The sequence below is a fragment of the Octopus sinensis genome, unplaced genomic scaffold (assembly GCF_006345805.1).
Source record: "Octopus sinensis unplaced genomic scaffold, ASM634580v1 Contig13942, whole genome shotgun sequence".
NCBI lineage: Eukaryota > Metazoa > Mollusca > Cephalopoda > Octopoda > Octopodidae > Octopus > Octopus sinensis.
Window position 1 is genome coordinate 275,992 of NW_021833065.1, and position 21,617 is coordinate 297,608.

At 32.5% G+C, this 21,617-nt stretch overlaps 1 protein-coding gene across 11 annotated transcripts in view; it reads left to right on the plus strand.

Moving 5' to 3' along the window:
* LOC115229953 (septin-7) overlaps nucleotides 1-21,617 on the plus strand; it is a 169,757-nt gene that overhangs the window by 112,012 nt on the left and 36,128 nt on the right. For all 11 annotated transcript variants that reach the window (XM_029800212.2, XM_029800210.2, XM_029800211.2 and 8 more), the window contains 4 exons: nucleotides 4,427-4,533; nucleotides 19,055-19,155; nucleotides 20,215-20,349; nucleotides 20,466-20,583. In XM_029800212.2, the coding sequence (XP_029656072.1) occupies nucleotides 4,427-4,533; nucleotides 19,055-19,155; nucleotides 20,215-20,349; nucleotides 20,466-20,583 (461 nt within the window). The remainder of the gene's footprint in view (nucleotides 1-4,426; nucleotides 4,534-19,054; nucleotides 19,156-20,214; nucleotides 20,350-20,465; nucleotides 20,584-21,617) is intronic.

The following is a 21,617-nucleotide window of genomic DNA, read 5'->3' on the forward strand; positions in this document are numbered from 1 at the left end:
GTATTCTATACATGGAAAACAAGTAAACAACACGTCTTTTGTTGTTTGAAGCATTCAATATGCATTTAATGTGATAGCATGAACTTAAAAGATTTATCCAAAAACGTTATTTAGCTGTTATTTTTAGCATACCTCACAACCACCTCAAAGACAAAAACAAAAGGAAAGAGTAAAACATGTTTTTTGTAGTTTTAAGCATTCAATCAATTTCTCGAACAAATCACAATTTTCGTATCTCCTGCGCCACATAAATTCACAAGCTCAGTTGTCAACAGATAGATAAAACAAGTGGTTTCAATATATTTGTCAACATGTGCTTTCTCACAGACAAAAGAGTTCTCATGTTCTACCTGTTACTATGGAAACAGGCATGGATGCATCTGTAGTTTACCATTGGCTAAAATTGCTCAAAATTTTCAAACTTTAATTGCTAATAACTCCTTATTTATTGATTTATAACAAAAATGATTTTCATGTCATTCATTAGCCTATAAAAGTGTATCATTACACTGAATATGAAATCAATTCGAAGAGAAATTGACACTGGCAGCCAAAACGGAAAAGACCCCCCTCCCCATCATGTCAAAGTGGTAATATATATTGTTTGTATTTAATTTTTAGTTATTTCGTCTTTTATCTTATTTCAGTCATGCTGTGGCCATGCTGGTATTTTTTTTTTTTTTTACACTGACATTTTTAGTCCTCTCCCTTTTCCCTTGCTGCTGGTTAGATAGCTAGCCTAAACCCAAATATCAAAAGAAACATATCTGCCTGGACTATATCTACTATGCAATATTGTCCTTAGCACTCTACCCTTCTTTCAGTTTCTCATTCCCTAGTTTTTGTCCTGTCTCACTCATCACCCATATAATATTTCTTCTTTCTCAAGGGTCATGTTATTCAGCCCTTCTTGATGGAATTTTGGTTATCTTCTCATTTCAGTACCATTGTCAAATTGTAATTTCCCTCTTTAAGCTATCATGAAGGCAATTTTGTTTCTGCTAATATATTTCCTGCAGATATCAACTACAATTGTTCAAATTGAACATTCATCTCACCAGTTTCTTGGAGGGTATGCTAAGGTTGTAGGTGCTGTCACTTTTTCTCTAAACATTTTTTTTAAATGGAAAAGGAAATATAAGAAGGAACAAAATAACATCATTTGGTGAACACACATGAGTCTAAGAGTACAAGCTTACTGTGTTAGTACCACAGTAAATAAATAAATCTATTAATTGAAGTGTAATAGAGATGAGTTTCTGGTGATAAAATCTACTTTGACCAGAATTGTATCCACTATTTAGTCTCTTAGAAAGTTACAGAAAATGTTTGTTCTTATATTTTGGTTTACAGCAACCTGATATACATTAATACAATATTGGTCTCTAAATTCCTAATGATGAGAGTTTATAGGAATTTTGAATGTTGATCAACTTCGCCTTGCAAATCATTCCTTTCAGTACTGGAATATACTGTCAGAAACTAGGCCATATATGTACATAATCTGGTACATTTCTGCATAATCCCTATTGGCCACTCCTAAACTATTGGTTTACTTCATCTCCAGTATTATAAAAATGTCCAACACTAACATTGAAAATATTACCTACCAGTGCTAGAAATTTGTCATAGCCAGTAAATTACATCAAAAGCTTATTCATCTCTTATATGGGCTTGCCTGCTACATTCTTTTGACTTAACATTACTGCTACTTTTGTTCACTAAATTTTTTTTTTTTTTTGTCTTAAATTCTGTTGACATCAAAATTGTTTTCTCATTCCATTTTGGTTATCATTTAAAATTTGTTCTATATTAATTTATATTATTTGTAGAAATTGAAAAAGCTCTGTCTTAAATACTACAATATTTTTTTATGAGTTTATTGAAAGTGTCTTCCCAATATCTAAATGAGTACAATTCTTTCATTCTTCATGACATTTATTTGGGGATTTTTTGTGATAACATTTTTTAAATATTTTAAAAGCTTACAGTGTAGGCATAGGCATGGTTTTGTAGTTAAGAAGCATGCTTTGCAACCACATGATTTCAGATTCAGTCCCACCACACAGCACTGTGAATAAGTATCTTCTATAACTCCAAACTAACCAATGCCTTGAGAGTGAATTTAGTAGGTAGAAATTATGTGGAAGCCTGGTGTATTTGCCTTTTCCATGACCACTACTTGACAACTAGTGTTAGTTTGTTTACATCCTCATAACTTAGCAATTTGGCAAGTTCAGCAAAAAAGGCCTATAGAATAAGTACTAGACTCACAAAATAGTACTGGGGTTGATCGCTTTGATTACTACTCTTCAAGGTGGTGCCCCAACATGACCACAGTCTAATGACTGAAACAAATAAAAGAATATATTTTTCGTTCTAAGAAACCAGTCTTGAGACTGGCCAAATTTGATTACTATCTCAGTCATTTATATTTGACTGATACTTATTAACATCAAATTATATTGTATGTTTTCTCCAAATGAATTTGGGAGCAAATAAAATTACTTGTTCCAATTTACTTCCAGTGAAGTAGCATTGATGCAAAACCAAACTGCATATCTCCTATTAATTCTTCATTCATTTTAAGTATACATAAAAATGAAAGAAATCCTTGTACTTATGTGTCGTCTTTGCTAGTGTAATGATATACTTTTTCTTTTATGATTTTACATTCTGACATAGATTGGTTGAGTAGATAAAGCTTTGGTAGGGTCCTTGTCGTTTATTGTCCATAGCTGTGTTTCTTAACAGTGCTTGCATTCACATGTCTTGTTCCACAATATAATGAACAGTGTACTTTGATATGTTTGTTGATCCTCTCTACTAACAAAATTTTATCTTATGTGTAACTACCACTATTTGAAATTATCAAACAACATGAATGTTTATCACATTAACCTAAATAACTTTTATAACAACACTGCAGCAGCAGTATTTTTTCATTGAATATTTTTATTTTACATTTATATTTAGAAGAAATATGTCAAGATTTTAGTTCTAGGAAATTTGTAGAAATTAGCATTACCAACAAACAGCACTCAGTCATTTGTAATTAGTTACATGTCACTGAACTCAGCAGCATTTCGATAAAAACTAAGCTAAATAATCATGTTGTATTATTTACATTTTGTTGGAATATAGTTAGAAAATATGCTCAAGTTTGTTCAATGAAATTTGTAGAAATTTTACACACTGCCAACAAAAATAAATGCAAGTGATTTTGTCTACTTTAAATTATTATCTATTTTAAATTGTTTAAAAATTCTGTTGAGAGAAGTGTCCAGCTGACAATTTTTATACATACTGTCCTTGACAATCATTTATACCCACTCTCCCATTCCTTCTTGTCAGTCATGGCTCTCTCCCCCCAATAGCTAAACACCTTACTTCCCTCACTATCTAAATAATGGAGCCAGCTTTGGTCTACTCTTTCCTTGTGTGTGCATAGCTATGCTTATCATCTTGACTGGCAACTGCTGATCACTATTGCAGTTCTCTCTTATTGAACTCTTTGATCTGAACAAAGCACTACCATAACCCATGGACCCTAACAGTTGGTATATCAACCCAACCCCCATTAGTCTAGGACAATTAGTTCCTTTGATATCTAACCCTACTGTTTTATCTAAAAACAATAAGTTGTACTGTTGAGTATTCCTCCCCACCACCATCTACTTATTTCATACCCAGCTGCCACAGAAAAGCACTGTAATGTCCTTTGCTCTGTCCACATAGCAAAAACATTATCTAGTGAAAATTCCCACAGAGACCCAAAGACATTTGAATGTAGTCCCTCTAGGATGGCAGTAACTCCCGATACTGAATTGGATGCAATGGGATACATTTAACTCTTCCATGGAAAAACATACAAAATAATGATGATTTGATATATATCTTCCGTAGTAAATTTTTATTGACTATATTAAAGACTTAAGAATATATATATATAAACACAAATGTTCTTAGTTAAGTTGGTGTTAACAAATTGAATATTGTGGCCATTAAAAGTTAATTAAATTATTCAATGAGGAAAAGACAATATTAGTTAGTGACTGACATATTAATTATTCTGGTTGTACAGCCCCCCCCCCCCCCACGTGTTCTGGTGATATTAGATGTCATCAGTGAAACATAGATGTCACTATACTGCCATACTGGCTGAATCATTAAGAGACTCTTTAAGTAAGTGTATAATTTGTAGATATTTTAGAGAATAAATTTATATCAAGTTCTTTTTTTTACTGTAAGTTTATGATTTTTACTTGATTGTTTTTGGTATTTTAAAATCAGTTTATTCCAATATTATCTAAATATTTGTCAGAGCTTTTGAAGTTCTATAGTTTTTCTTTTGTTTTTTTTTTAACTGATACTCTCATCATTACTATCCAGCCAACATCAATATTTTCTTTTTGTGTACTTTCAGGTGAATCTGGTTTGGGAAAATCTACATTGATAAATTCTCTATTTCTAACGGATTTATATTCTTCTGAGTATCCTGGACCATCACTAAGAATTCAAAAGACTGTCAAGGTTGACAAGCATTATTTATTTTTATTATTTCTATTTAAATGACAAAAAATGTTTTATGTATTTTTCACAGTGTAATATTTGTGTTTGATTGTCTTTTCTGAGAAAGTGCAAAGAACAAATCCCTAGTTTTTACTGATCTAGAGTATCTCATGTTTTGTTTGATAAATAATAGAAACAAACTAAATGTGAAAGAATGACACTTTAAACAAATGTAAAGTTAGGTTTTTATGTTACATTCACTAAGAATTAACTGAAGTATTAACATGATTCATTTCTTAACCAAAAGCTATTTTAAAGAATCTCAAGAATATATTTCCATAGGAGCTTTTATATGTACATGGTTCATTTTTCATTGCATAATCAGTATACGTGCAATAGGATAAATTTAAATATTGGAAGGATGGAATTATATCTTGTTCATCCTTCATTTCAAATATAACTCTCTGCAGAAGGAGATTAGATGCAGTGTGATAAGTTAATTATACCAATAAGAACCTGAAAATGTTTGCTGCATGCAAAATATATAACTTTTTTTTCTTTGTATTATTATTCTTATTGTTAAGGCTGTGAGCTGGCAAAATGCTTAGTATCATTTTGTCAATCTTTACATTCTGAGTTCAAATTCCTCTGAGACTGACTTTGCCTTTCATTTTGATGAAATAAGTACCAGTTGCATATTGGAAGCAATGTAATTGACTTGCCACTGTCCCCAAAAAATTTCAGGCCTTGTGCCTGTAGTAGAAAGGAACATTTTTGTAATCGACTAAGCTTGTTCCCCTAAAATTGCTGGCCTTGTAACAGAATTTGAAAGCATTATTATTATTATTATTGAGTGAGAGAGCAGTGAATACCATCTAAGTGACACTGGGGTACAACCATATGAAACCCTATATACCCATCATGACTACCTGCCTAATAAGGGTACACCAGGCACATGCATTACAACTATATGTGCATGTCATGGTAATCTCATATCGAAATAAACAGCACATGACCTTGCAGATGGGGCCTGGTTAGAATTTTCTTTGAGCTGGGTAGCACATCCCACTCAAAAGGTCCCTGAATAAGGGTTGTCCCACTACTTCTGCTCATGATCAGATATGCACATATCACCGGCCACTAAGGGACATGCTCAGATGGTTATGGTCAAGCAACTGACAAGCAAATCTGTGATATTGAGCAGAATATTTGCTGTGGCCCAGCTTATAACATTTCCAATCAGTTTAGATCAAAAGTTTTTATGATACTTTTGGGGTATCTTCTGTTATAATTATTCTATTAATTCAAGGAGCTGGAAATACAAAGAATGAAGTTCTTAGGCAGAGTAAATTCAATAACCGTTCATTCACAGGTGCTTCGTACAAGGGGTTTGCTTTCAGTAGCCATCTTCATAGCAGTGCATAGTTAGCTTTCTCTCCCATACACGTGAGGCTCAATAACCTCTAGAGACAATGCATATGGTATCATAGCGGGACAAAAGTCTGCTGTGAACTCCTGGCTTTGATGTCTTGCTCGGCAACAGCGTGAGAAGAATGAGAGGGAAAATGTTGTCTTTTCCTTAAATAAGGGTTGCAGACGAGATCTCATTATTTCAAAATGGCACTGGCTTCTTTGAGCCTCGCTACACATAAATGTCTGCATAAGAGGTCGTATAGCAATATTGTGGATTACTGCATTTGCTATTTACATTTGTCAAAATGACAATGAAGTCAGTTAAAGATAGTGTCAACTGAAAGTTGTTCTCATACTAGGGCATAGAACAAATTGATATCTTATAGATGCGGTCAGGACAGCAGGTCAGAATATGGTTAAGTTACTTGTAGCAGAATGTCAAAGCAAGTTGAAAATGTTTTGGACATTATTATGATTTTTGTTTTCTTAAATATATATTTTTTTTATTCCCATTTGTTTGTTTGTTGGATACCTTGTAATTATAATTTATGATGTGTATTAATAGTGTAACATTGAATGAAAAAAATATATACTAAGCAGAAAATATAATGCATATTTAATATTTGTTTATTTCAATTAAAAGTATCACAACTGACTTAGACAATAGAATACCAGACTGCCAATTGAGGAGTTGATGGTTTGTGTCATGTTACCATCAAATACTTAATGCCAAGTACCTCAGTCTGTCTAACTTTAGGTACATACTTAAAATGAAGAACATTTCCCCACCATAGCATTTGCAAGGCTGACAGATATTATGTTACCTTACACCACAGAGTTTCACCTTTCTGTAAGTACCACTTCAAGATCTGTCACATGGTAGGAGGTAGCAGTGGCAGACTTGGGTGAGACAAAGAAAGATGATGTTCAATCAGATGTATAAAATGGATAGAACTTAAATGTGGATGCCCAGTAGATCATTTCAACACCTGCTTCTTTGTTAAGCAAATTTGGACAAAATATAAAGAAAGTTGTTGACCTTTTGATTTGGAAACTATTTTTGCTTACAGTTAGCACTTAAGTCATACAAAACAAATTGCAAGAAAAATTAATCACATCTGTATTTTTTATTTATGCTTAGGTGTTGCATTAGGTTTGAATTTAAAAAAGCTTTATTGCAACTCGCTGAAAATTAACAACATTAAGTAAATACATGTTTTCATGCCACTAAAGATATGAGTGTGCTATTTGCCAAAATGTTTTGCTGTTGTGAGAAATTGGAATGGTCTTAAACTATTACAGTTTATTTCACTTATCTTTCTGCATCAACTTCTGTTTGGTTTATTCCTATCTCTCATGCCAGCAACTTCTCTTGTACTAGCTACTTCTCTGATATCAGACGACTTTCATCCTCCTTTTAGCTGCCACATTGTGTCCTCCTACATGCATACACACATACACACACCCCTAATTTATATACATACATATATATGTGCACACATGGTAAACACTTAAATATCTAGCTCTTAGTCACTAATGTAACTTCACTAATTACAATTTTTTTATCCATTACTTCACTATGCATATTCCTGTTTAACATGGCATTTAATAGAATTTATAAACCTAATGACTAGCAAACTAAGATATAGTCCATGATTCAGTTTAGTATTCTTCAGCTCTACTTCACTCATACGTTTGCTCTACTTAAAATGAATGAAATATATATTCTGTTGAAATAAGGAAATGACATTTCCACATTTGCTGTTAAAAGAAAATATGTTTGTGACTTAATGGTTAGAGTGTTGCTCTTGTGATTTTGAGAATGTGGTTTTGATTCCTGGGCTGGGTGATTCTTTATGTTCTTAAGCAAAACACTTCATTTTACATTGCTCCAGTTCACTCAGCTGGTAAAAATTAGTAATCCTGTGACAGAACAGCACCCCATCCAGAAGGTGAATATGTATGCCACAGAATCAGGGACACTGGCCTTATGAACATGGAAGCAACCTTTGATTCTTTTTTTTTTTTTTTTTTTTGTGTGTGTGTGTGTGTTGTCATGAAACATCCACTTTTCCATGCTTCATGGGTCAGGCAGAATTTGTTTTAGCAGATTTTCTATTGCTGGATGCTCTTCTTGTTGCTAATCCTCATGTTCCTGTGCAAAGTTATATTTCGTGGCCAGACATGGAATCACTTTTAACAGGATTATTCTTCAACAAAGTTACAAAAAATTTCACACAAAATGTCAAATAAAAAGGGGAAAATTATTTCCACTTTTATCACTAAATAATTATATTCTAAATTAATACTGAAACCATTCTTTCTAGTTTCAAATTATTTTGGTTTCTTGTTAATTATTGAAAAGTGATATGAAATTTTACTCAGTTTGTGCAAATGTGTAATAACTTAGGTTATATTGTATTTACATTGTACACAATTATATTGTAGATTATTATATTGCAGATAATTATATTATAATGAATTATAACTGTAAAAGAACTTGCATTTTATAGTTTGTTACATCTGCTTTAAATTCATTTATTAATGATTTACTAATTATTTATTTTTTTAAATGTTTTATTAGTTTCCATTTTGGTCATAAAATGTTATATAAATCTGTCTAGAAAAAGGAAGAGCCTCCAGATGTAGAAATAGTTGCACTAACTGTATTTTATTTATATTCAAGCTGGTAAAGTCCATTCCACTCTTACTAACATAAAAGATTTAGGAATTGAACTTATATGCTAGTTCTCCCTGTTATCAAGATCAGCAGTCACAGCTTTCTCAAACTAAATGTAAATAATGGTAATGTTGTTCAAAAAATAAAATTTAAAAATTTGGTGAAAGCTGAGTGATTAGATAAATGAATTGCTCTATCTAGATGCTGCCATATCAACTTAAAGATATAGAATCTTTATAGAGGATGAAAATATTGTTAACAATAAACAATTTTATACTTAAGAAACATTATTTCAAACATATGTTTTAAATGGGAAGATATTTAATTATATAATTGACTGTTCATATGTAATAGTTTTAGGTAAATAATTTTATTTTCTTGGATTTACTTAAAGGGAAAAATAATATGCTAACTGACATACATACATTTTCTCTACAAGAAACAAACACTAAGAGTGACCTGTTTAGAACTAAGTAGATTTTTAAAATGTGGTTTTCATCAGTTATCTCTGACCAATATACTCACTTTTTTTTTCTTTCCTAAGTAACTATTTATGTTATTTCCTAGCTGTTAGCAGGCTCTCCCTCTGAATTTACTCAAAGAAAATAATTGTTTGCTTATTCACTTGCACAAAAAATTGTATTCCCTCACCACATCTCTTCTGGATTCTTTTTTGCTGATTCATAAATGGCTTGAAGTCACCAAAGTAAATTCTTTGCATTCACTTTAAGTAGTTCACATCTCTAATACAACATAACTTTACAAGTGCTAGAAACTGTCTTCCTACTGTATATAAAATTTACTTAATATTCAATAGGAAGAAAATTTTATTTTAACATTTTTTTCTTGTGCTTTAAAAACTAACACCAGTAGAATGTATTTGTTTCTTTATTACAACAGCTAGTAGAATATCAGAGCCTTGGAAACTAAATCATCTCTGATTTGATTGGGTTAACTTAACCTAGTTGTTTTGTTGTGCATCCCCTATATTAATCATATCCAAAGATGCATAAAAACAGGTATTGATTGATTTTGAATTTTTTTGGTCATTATGCTCTGCACCTGGTTAACCAACCTATTTTTTTGCCTTTTATATTATCCCTCCACAGAAATGGTTCTCTGCAAATAACTTCCTAAAACTGTAATTATTAATTACAATGCATCAGTGCCCATTGTTAGGTTCATTATCAGTTTTAATCAGTAATAGTTGCTGTTTTAGATCTCTGTAACTTTATGAATTTACATGGAAAGGAAAAAATCCCAGATTGCAGCTTGTCAGTATCAGTGGGGAAAACATCTTAATATAGTATCAATTTGATTTTTTTTAAACACCATAATTGGGTGGGTGTAAAAAGGAAAGAGGTGTATAATTTCATTTTGTGAAAATAAAGCTACTCTATATACAGGGGTTGGACAAAATAATGAAAACATCTTAAAATTTCAAACAAATTTATTTTAATAAGGGGTAGGACCACCTTTGGCAGTAATTACAGCTTGAATTCTATGAGATATGGATTCATACAAAGTTTGAATCGTTCCCAAAGGAATTTTTGTCCGTTCTTCAGCTAAAACAGTCTCTAGTTCTTGTGATGATGGTGGAGGGTATCAACTCCTTACTTGTTTTTCTAAAATGCACCATAAATGTCCAATAATATTGAGATCTAGTAACTGTGGTGGCCAGATAAGATGTTCAACTTCACTAGAATGTTCCTCATGTCATTCAGTAACAACTTTAGCTGTGTGAATTGGTGTATTTATCATCCTGAAAGATTGCATTTCCCTCCAGAAACAGTTCCACAACCATAGGATGAATTTGTCCGATTAAATATTTGAATAATCTTGACTATTAATTCTGCCATGAAGGGAAACCATTGCACCAGTGGATTTCCAAGATATAGCCCCCCCCCCCCTTGATCATCACAGATCCTCCTCCATGTTTAACAGTTTGAAGAAGGCAGTCAGAGTCAAGTGCTTCTTTTGGCTATCTCATGTATAGATAGCTGGTGGTCAGAAATAAGGTGAAGGATGACTCGCCCAAGAAAATACCTTTCTACTTTTTCTTATCTGCTTCCCCTCTGGCTAAATAAACCTGTCTCCTAGCTTCCCTTCTAGCAATCTGATACAATTCCCTGCTACCACCGTTCTTCCAATCCTGTTTCTTTTCTCTAATAGCCCTGTCAACAACATTGTTCCACGACCACGTTATTTTGGGTCAAGAGGGAACTTTGCACCATCCACAAATCTGGTCAGTGGCCCTCAGCAGGTTGTCCCATAGAAACCTCCAGTTGTCTTCTACATCGTGTGAAGCTATATCCCTTTCTATTTCATCAAAGGCTTCGAGTAATATGTCTCTAAATCTCTGTCCATTCGCAGGATCTTTAAGCTTTCAGACCCTTCTCCTCCATGCTGGTCGTTTTCTGGGCATCCATTTAGCCCCGATCCTGAAGTCACTAACTACCAGTCTATGTTGTGGGATACATTCTTTGCCTGGGAAGGTTTTGGCATTTATAAGCAGCCATCTTTCCCTTTTTCTGGCAAGGATGTAGTCAATTTGGCTAGTATGTCTGCCAGAATGTTAGGTGACTAGGTGACTGGCAGGTTTCCTGAAGTTAGTATTGTAAACCATAAGATCATTTGCATTGGAGAACTCCAGCAGCCTGGTTCCCTCTTCATTGCGGGAACCAAAACCATAGTCTCCATGTACGCCATGGATGACCCCTGTATGTTGTCCAACATGTCCATTGAAGTCACCAGCCACAAAGAGAAGGTCCCTGTCATTTGTCAACGAGGTAGTCTGCAAGAGGGTGTCATAAAATCGGTCTTTTTGCCCATCAGGTAGCCCCGGCTGAGGGGCAGTTTTTTAATAATATAGAATTCACACATGACTTCCCAGTTTTATTTTTGATTTCATAATGAAAGATATTTATGCAATCTTGAATTTTGGTTCCATATGAAATAGGTGGATTTCAGTACCTGTATAAGCTAAATCTTTATCATCATTTTTTTTTGTTGTGTTTGTCTTATAATGTGGACCTCATTGCACCTTTGGCAAGACTTAAGAGTCCATTCTACTCTGATGATCTTTTGGAGTGGTTTACATAGCAGATAGTAAGACATGTAGACATGGATGTGCATGCATGCACACAAGTGCAGCATCCATTAGTTTTGTAAGCCTGGTCAAATCAAGGCACAACAAGACTGTGTTTAGGACATTTCCTTTGCAACTACATGGTTTTTTAGTTTCGCTTCCACTGTACTGTAATTGAGGCAACTGTCTTCTACCATATCCCTCTGGTTGACCAAGGCCTTATGAGTAAAATTTGTTAGATGACAACTGAAGAAGTGCATTGGAGTGACTGTTTCTGTTTTGGGGTGTTAGACCTAATCCACATCACCATTGAGTACCTTTAGCGAAGTCCACTGCACTGCAAGCATTCTGGGCAAGTTTCCTCTTACTGGTCTTGAAGGTCTAAAAGGTTATTCATTCAGCTACCCTTCCTCCTCTGATTAAACCATTAAAAAAATTTGTATGATCGATGCTCATTGTGAAATTTTGCAGAAAATATGTAAGCAGGGAAAGAATTTCAATAGGTTGGAGTTCTTGTGGGGGAGAATGGAAGAATATTTACTCCAAGAGGTCCGGGAGAGTGAAATGCCGTATATTTGCAAGGAAGGGTAAGTGTTTGTGGTGGACCAGGTTGGAGAAGTATGTAGCTTTCTGCTTTAGAGGCTGTTTTAGTAATGATAAGAGAGAAAATAACACAGCTGGCAAGTAGTGGTTGTAATGTAGTGGAGTGAGTATTTTCTAATCAGCTGGATGGCCTAAGGCAGGTTATAGTCTAGGATGTTCGTGCTTGTAGCAGCACTTCATTGTGAGTCATACTTGGAAGCTGTAGCTGTCTAATGACTGATTGGAGATTAAATATTTTCTGGCTCTATGCATGCATCTTGTCATCAAAAGACTGTTTACTACAATTTTATGTGGGTGTTATAAGGGTGTAAAGTGTTTTTTCATCTAAGCACACACACACCTATACTGAGGTAAACTGCAAAAATATAGGGACAATTAGCATATCTGTAACCATGACTAGAAGACTTTTTTTTTTTTTGTTATCATTGTTTCCAGTTTCAAACCGATTTGTTCACATCTTATTTCAAGAATTTTGCCTGTTATCACTTAAACTTCTCAGTTGATAAAAACATATACCTTTCAACAGCATACTTTAGAGAATTAGTTATGGATCTCATCTGTCCATTCCAAACATAAGAAGTATTAAAGAATTAGGGAGAATTAGCAGAATTACTAACATGCTCAACATTTGAAAACTATGGTCAGCTTTAAAAAAATCTTTATTATTCAATCTACTTTCTATTTTGTACAATTATTTCAAAGATAACTTAGTTTTGATTTCAAGTGGGTATTTCAGTACGTCATGAAAAACAAATATCTCTCTTCTAAATAATTATAGAGGGGAAATATTAACTGGTGATAAAAATAAGAAATAATATTGTACTAAGTGGCTACATATATTAGTTAGTGGTTGGTTTTTGTTTCATGGTACCATGAGGAACAGCTGCATGTACTTATATCATTCATAACTTCTGGCATATCCTCTACGTGTTACTAGTGTAGACAGAAATTGACCAGCTTTACTGTTTTTTAAACTAAAAAGCATAAAAATAAAAGTTTCTTCCTGAGCACCATTATGCATAAGTGAATGAATGATAGACATTGATACCTATAATAGTGAAACATTTTTCTTCTTCTTTACATGTAATCATTCTGAAAGAATTTTGAAATTAGAAACATAAATCATATGATTGCTACCAGAGTACTGCAATTTTTAGTTTTGTTAGAACCATCAACTCCTGTATAGTTTATATGGAAGAGTGTCCCGTCTGATTGATAATTTAGAATTTCAGGCTGGAATTCTAAGAACTGATAATGGTGTAAGGTTGCCATTAAGTGAATGCCAAACATGATAGCAAGTGCCACACTTCATTCACAATATAAAAACTTATTTAATGTCAATGCAAATAAGTTTATTTGGGTTTGAGCTTCCAAAAAGTGTACATCACTCAATATATTTCTTTCTTTCTTTTTTCTTTTTGCTAATCTTTGTAAATTACCAATTTTATGTACACTGACAGGATATATACCATAGCAAATGTGTATTTAATAGAAAGATTAGTTGTTTTATCAGGGTTGTAGTTATTGGTCAAGTTGTCTTAACTGTAGGAATTTTGAAAATTTCTTTTAATTACTTAAAATAATTTCCAGTGTGTATTTTATATTTTGTGTAATGCAGTAGGAGGTGATCAAACCACAAATAGGGAAAGGTAGTAGAAGAATTAAAATGAGGGCCTTTTTATCACTTTCCCTTACTTACCTGTTACTTAAATGTAGCTTAACTTGTATTTTGTTGGTTGTTTAAATACCTATCTATCTATCATTCTATCTACTTTTCTCACATCACTGCCATCTCTCTCTCTCTCTCTCTCTCTCACACACACACACACACACTCTAGCTAGCTAGTTAGATAGTGATAGATCACTTTTGTTCACATGCATATATGCACATGCACTGAAGTGCATGTATCTCTAGCTAAGATGCCATTTGCATAAGTGATATTGCTTGTGCATACAAGTGTGTATGCATGCATGCTTGGAAACAAATGAAGGTTGACGTCAAGAAGAGCATCCAGCCATAAAAATTTCTGCCTCAACAAATCTTATCTGATTCATGCAAGCATGGGTATGATGATAACATACACACAACACACCCATCAATCACATCTACATAAATTTATGAAAAATTTTACTTTCCCAAAAAAAAGAAAGACTATTTTTTCATGAAATTGTGTTAGCATGCATACTGGAAGGAATGGAATATAAACATTTGAAAAAAAAATATTCAAAGCTATGAATACCACAGTATGTAAATATCAGTATTTAAAAATAAACTTAATATTTTGTATTTTAACTATATTTCATTATCGGTTTCAGTACATTTATGTATGACATACATATTAACAGTGTGAGTACTCTGGTGCAAATAGTAAAGAAGCAAAATATATGATGTAATCATATTAATATTTGAATATTCAGTATGATGTCATATTGGTGAGAATTTAAGCAATACATTTAGCTTGGGTGAAACTAGGAAGAATTCTGAATTGCAAGTATGCTTACATGAAGCAAACTGAAATACATTGAAAATATGTAACCAAAAGGGTAGAGGAGTGTGAGAGGCTGGACTTTCTATAGACCATCAACAAAAGGCAATAGATGATCAAACAGGATCATATGATCTGTGCCAGTTGAACATGAAAATGATGATGTAAAGTCTATTTAATTTCTTAGCTGTTATGGTGGAAAATAACTTTGATCTAAATAATTATTACATGAGAAATGTTAAGGCATTTAATTAACTTTCATTTTTTTTATTTAAAATTAGGCTGTGGATATGTATTCTTTATTCTCATATGTCTTTAAAACGATAATAATAATGATTAACAAGAATAACATTCAGGTCAAGGTTATGATTTCTAGACAAATGCCAATATATTATTACAGAGGGAATTATATATCCCAAGGACCACTTTAATCATCTCAATGATCCCATTCCTCTTCTCTTTTCCATTCTCACCAAACTCACCTCCTTTTTAAGCTTGCCACTTTCTCTTTGCCCAACTAGCTCTCTCAATCCTCATCCCTTTTCTCCCAGTCAGTCTCTCTCTCTCTCTCTCTCTCTCTCTATCTTAGTCTCTTCTTGAATCTCTCTTTTTTCCTATCCTTCCTCTTCACCCCACCATCATTTCTTATAACCATTTACTTTCAAGTCTCTCTCTCTCTCAGCACTTTTTTCTCTCCTCGTCAAATTTAATGTTTTATTATAATTTCCTTAGGAAGGGTAAAATTAATTAAAGAAGAAAAAATGTCTTTTTCAACAAACAAATTTTTCTTAAACATTGTCCCAGAAATACTAAAAACAAAAAGCAATGAATTCATTTGGAATCAACCTTGGCTCAATGTTTAGTTTACATAGTAAGATTATTTTTAAAACTGTAGACACTGTTTGCTGTTGTTAATGGTAGCTTAAACTGAAGCAGGCAGGGTAAAATGTAGTAGGATTGACATGAGAGGTGAGGGCATAAGAGGAAATGACTAAGAAAGGATATGGGCAGCTGGAAAAGGCTTGTGTTTTGGGCCAAGATTGAAAAAGAATTTGTGTGTGTGCACAGCCATGATAATAGTCATATGTATCAAATGTACAATATCCAAGTTTGCTGGACGTGTTTGTCATAAAATAATCTGATTAATAAAAGACAAAAATAGCATTTTTTCTATTGCATTTGGTATTTATTAAATTTTTTTTTTTTTTACAAGAGGAACTGTTAGTCTAATATGAGACTTGTCTGTATAGTAGGACAGTTCTACTGAACAATAAATATTAGTTTCATCCCTACCAGTTTGAATGAACTACTCTGATGAACAACATCTAAATAATAAAGCACTATAAAAATATAAGCAGTTGATTTCATGAATTAAAAGAAATATATATTCTTAATTTGAAAATTTTCAGAGCAAAGAATTTTATGACACAAGGCTTAAACAATTATTTAAATGAATATAGGTTAATTAATTGCATTAAATAATGGATGAGCTGTTTTGATGAATTAAATATGGTTTTATTTTGTTTTTGTTCTTTTTCCCTTTTTTGTGGTGATGGCTATCTATCTGACTTTAATTATTGCATCAAAATATATGACATCAATTTATTGGGTGTTTTGAAAATATTCTGTGGAACAGCATTTTGAATGTCATACAAACTTCCTACAATATCTTGTAATTCAGACCCCATTCTTGTACCATATGGTTGTTGGGGAAGTTTTGTAATCCTGGCTTTGTGTATGCAAGCCTCTTCCTTCACCCTTTGGATTTCTTGATACACATACTTTTTAAGATCTGTTTCCATTTCTCCAAACAGACACAATTGTGAATTTGTGATGCACAACTAAGGATTAATCTCTTTTCAAGTCATTCTAAAATACATTTATGAGATTCACTAATTCAGAGTTTTGTGGGGGGTTTCTTAATCTCTAGAAATTTTTAAGGCATGCTGCAGATTGTAGAAATGTTGTTTCCTAGTAATAAATATTTGTGCATCACTTTGTTTTCATTTAAAAGAAAGATGGTGGGATTTTATAGATAATATTTTCATCTTTGACTGAAATATGGGTTTGAGCAGTTATAAAGCTGTGTCTAAGTGTGGTGAAAAGACTATAATATTTCATCTACTTATGAGGTTGTGCATATATATTATTATTATTATGAGATGAGAAAGATCTTTGCAGTATTCTGCTTAAAAAGGGTTACAGATTCCGGGATTCTATACATGTTGCTTCTGTACCTTACATAGGCCTAGTGTCATTAACAATAACAGCTCATCAGCCAGCATTTTGTGTTGTTTTTAAGGCAGTGTTTACTATTCAACAGAGTACAAGTGGGCAGGGCTGAATGATATCAAAAGGTTTGCTACTGTCAGTAATAGTTAGAATAGGAAGTCTCTCAGCCTGCTAGAATTTAGCTACCAAATCTTCTCAAACCACCCCCTACTGCTCTTCAAGATAGAAAAAATATGGTGAAAAAAAATCTGTGTTAGTAATAAGTGGATGGTACTGGTAATTTCAGCTCCTTATTAATTTTTAAGGATTTCATAAAGTACGATTTTAAAAATGAATAATAATTAACAATTAAGAAATGAATCATCTGTGTACAATTTTGATAAAATTTTTGGTGAAAAGCTGTCTAAACTGTGGAATATGTTTGAAGTAAACTAAGACATAAATGTGGCTAAAGTGTGTCACAGTGTTGGGAAAAGCATTTTACAATGTGTAGCTTATAGCGCTGGCCTTCAACAAACAGCCATTGTTATTAGTAATTACTCCATTTTCATAAGATACACATGATAACTTTAAGTTACACTGTTGTGGCCTCACCCTAAATATATTACACTTGTAATTTTATCTTTTCCTTCCTGACAAAAATTTTAATAATCAACTTAGCTTTTTTGCTATTAGTATTGCTGGAGTAGTTTGTGATAAATTCTGTTTTTCTTTACTAATACACTTGGGAAAGATATCCATGTGACAGCTTAACATTTTTACTCATCCTAAGATTTGAAATGTCATTCCAATGTTATAAATAATACTTATTAATTCCTTTTTAATTTTGCTCCATATTTTCAACTTTTCACAATGTTCAACTTTCTCAGAATATTTATTCTATTCAAAAATGAATTTTTCTATTTTGGTATAATGTCAGCAAATGATCCCCTTTTAATGGTATTTAAGTGGAGAAATGGCACTCAGTTACCTCTAGTAGCAGCATTTTACAAAAGCTTTGCATTCTTCACATTGCAATCCTGTATAATATTCATCTAATCTGTTTTGGAGTGGCTGCTGATTTTTTCTTTATTGATCTGTATATGTTTGTGTGTTATACATGCACACACAAGCATACTTATGTACTAAAAATAAAGCCAATGTTTGATAGTAGCATAAAGAATTTATAATCAAATTTTTTTAATTATGTTATATTCCATCATTGAAGAAATTTATATTATGCAATAGAAAAGTCTGTTGTCTAAATGAGTAAAATATGGCACATGTACTCACAAATGCATTTTCAATTATGTTTACAATACTACTGTAGCTGTTCAACCTTCTGAACTGAAAATAATATATTACTCTTGTTCTGACATACATCAAAAAAAAAAAAAACATTTGTTATAATAATTTGTACAAAAATCATTAAATTCACCAAAGTTTCAGTAACTTTCTATCTGTCAGTAATAATTTAAGTGTAAGTAAAGTTATAGAATGTACTATAGGCCACTGAGGAACTACTCAACACTTTCATCTTTATAGTGTCTAATCCTCTCTAAGCTTTACAAATACCCAGAATCTAGTTTCATATTGACATCGTCCAAATAAAATATTTTAAGTTCTATAAAATCATCATCATATAATATCTGTGTTCCATGCTAGCATAAATTAGATGTTTGACAGGAATGAATGGGTCCATGGAACACATGCTTTTGTACTTGTTTGGCATGATTTCTACAGCTAGATGCCTTTCCTAATGCCAAAAATATAAAAACATATATAAAATCTTAAATTAAAAAGAAATTACTAATTAAGATTAAGAATATTTATTTCTGCAGTACAGTACTTCTGCTGGTTTGAGGAATTACTTACTGTTGACAGGACAAGTTGGTTAACTGATGCCATTATTTCAACTGCAACTGTTATAGATAATACTTTCATCCATGATTGCAACTTTATATATACTCCATTGAAATACCTGGGCTTTTTTATCAGTATTTTTATAAACTAAACTTTGCTTTCAGAAGATCATATTTTTCATTTTTTTTTTCTTTACAGGTTGACACAACTCAAGTACTCCTTAAAGAAAATGGTGTTTCATTGCGTTTAACTGTTGTTGACACACCAGGTTTTGGAGATGCCGTTGACAACAGCAATTGGTATGAATCTATTCCATTTTGTATTTGAAAAACTTTGAATATTTTGGCAAGACTCTATGAAACATGTGTAAGAAGTGTGATACAGCAGTTGAGATAGGATCATTGACTAGAGAGGATTTGGAGATTAATGATGTAATCATGACCTGTTAGATATGTGATGCTAGCTTACATAAAAGGTGAAGCACAAATAACCTTAAAGAATAAATAAACATATAATGCAAATGCACACAGAACTTGTGCTCTTGGTAGAAAGTACCATTGGAAAAGGGAAATATAGGAAGGAGTAGTGTGGTCAGATCTCAAGATGCTGGTCTTCATAAAAGTTTGAGTTAAGTGGAGATATGCTATATAGCGAAACTTTCCATAGTTCATGACAATGAAAAAATAGACTTTAGAATGTTATTGACGACAATGTATCCATGCTATTGTATCATAAGAAAAATAACTTTAGTAATTCTAACTTTTGTTGCAATACTCCCAGTGAAATGCTCTGTTTCAATTAATTTTATACGACAATATTTCCATTGACAAACTCTGTTTCACGAATTTTATGAGATTTAGTAAAATGCATCATGTTTTCAGAATTAAGCTGGTGTTTGGAAAGTGGCTAACAAATTGAAAAATAATTGATTTCAAATTTTGGTGCAGAGCCAGCGGTTTTTGTGGGAGGGAAAAAGTTCATTACATCAACCCCTGTACTTGACTGGTATTTATTTTATTAATCCTGGAAGGATGAAATGCAAGGTTGACCTTGGCAAAATTTGAACTCAGGATATACACTAAGCATTTTGTCTGGCATGCTAACAATTTTGCCAGTTTGCCATCTGAATAAATGAAAATGGTTCTAAGAAAGAAAGAGTTTAATGTGGGTTTTTAATTCTCTTTCCACTTGAATTGCTAACACTAAAAAGTGTGTATTGCACAACACAATCTTATTTCCCTGCTTTCCAAATCTATGTAACAGGTTATTATAGAAAGCTTTAGTTTAGTTTCTAGTTTTGTCTTTTTACATTTTTTAATACAAATTTTTTTTTTTTTTTTTTTCAAATTCTTCAAAAGTTGGCAGCCTGTAATTGATTTCATTGACACTAAATATGAGGAATATCTCAACTCAGAATCCAGGGTTAACCGAACCATTATGCCTGACAACAGAGTCCATTGTTGCTTATATTTCATTGCTCCCACAGGTCATGGGTGAGTAATAATTTCAACAGTTTAAATTGATAATATATAACATAACATTACTAAATATTTGTCACAAAGAAGAAAGCTCATCTGTAATAAGATAATTGTTTCTCTAACTCCTTCAGACTGAAACCACTTGATGTTGAATTCATGAAACGTCTTCATGATAAAGTAAATATTATTCCACTCGTTGCCAAAGCTGACACACTGACACCAGATGAATGCAGAGATTTCAAGAAAACTGTAAGTTTTTTGCATTTATTACTATTTTCCATGCTGATATGGGTTGGATGAAAGTGTTTTATAACTGGATATGATGTATCTATTCTAAAACTCCAGAAAACACCTGTATAACAATAAAAAAAACCTAAATTTGATTTTACTATGTTGTTGGACAATATTATGTGGAGCTATGTATATTTGTAATTCATTATAAATATTGAAATACTTTAGAAATAAATAGCCTCTTCATATCTGTTGAAATTATTCTAGATTTCCACACTCTGAATTCAAATCCTGCTGAGATCAGTTTTGCCTTTCATCCTTCCGGGGTTAAATAAAATACCATTCCAGAGTTACAGATTGTCAGATTCATTAGAATGTTGAGTGGGATGCTTTGAAGTATCTATTTCAGTTCAGCATGCTCTAAGTTCAAAATCCTGCTTAGACCACTATTATAATGAAGTAACCTCTTCCAAGTCAAGTAGACTAATAAAAAGAGCAAAAGGCACCAAACTCTATAGTTTTTGTCCTTATCAAATAGGAGCAATCTAAGTGTGCAAAGTGCTCATTAACTATGATGATTTTAGTATTAAAATGTTATCTTAAAAGTGATAATTTGAATATTTTATATAATGCTAAGCTGAATGTTAACTCTTAAAACCCTATAGTGCTTTCTGTCTCTAAATCTCCCAATCTTAGAAATTAGAGATTTTGATGAAATGCAATTAGTTCAGTTTAAAAATCATAAAAATATGACAATGGCATGAATTTGGATGACTTTACTGATACAATATAACAACCATTAATTAGTGTGCATTGTAAATGTGGTTTTTACTTAGTCATGTCACTGTCACCTGCCAGGATAGGTTGAATACAGTTAAGTTGATCACACATAGGTGTTTTCACATATAGTTACAAGATATTGATATCCTGGGCATTGGTTTCCTGTTATAGAGCTGAAATTGTGTTCCAGCTAGTCTTTGTAACTTTGAAGCTACACATTCAAAAAAGGGTTCCATTCAAAAAGGATTCCAAGCTATGTCTTCATTTCCTCC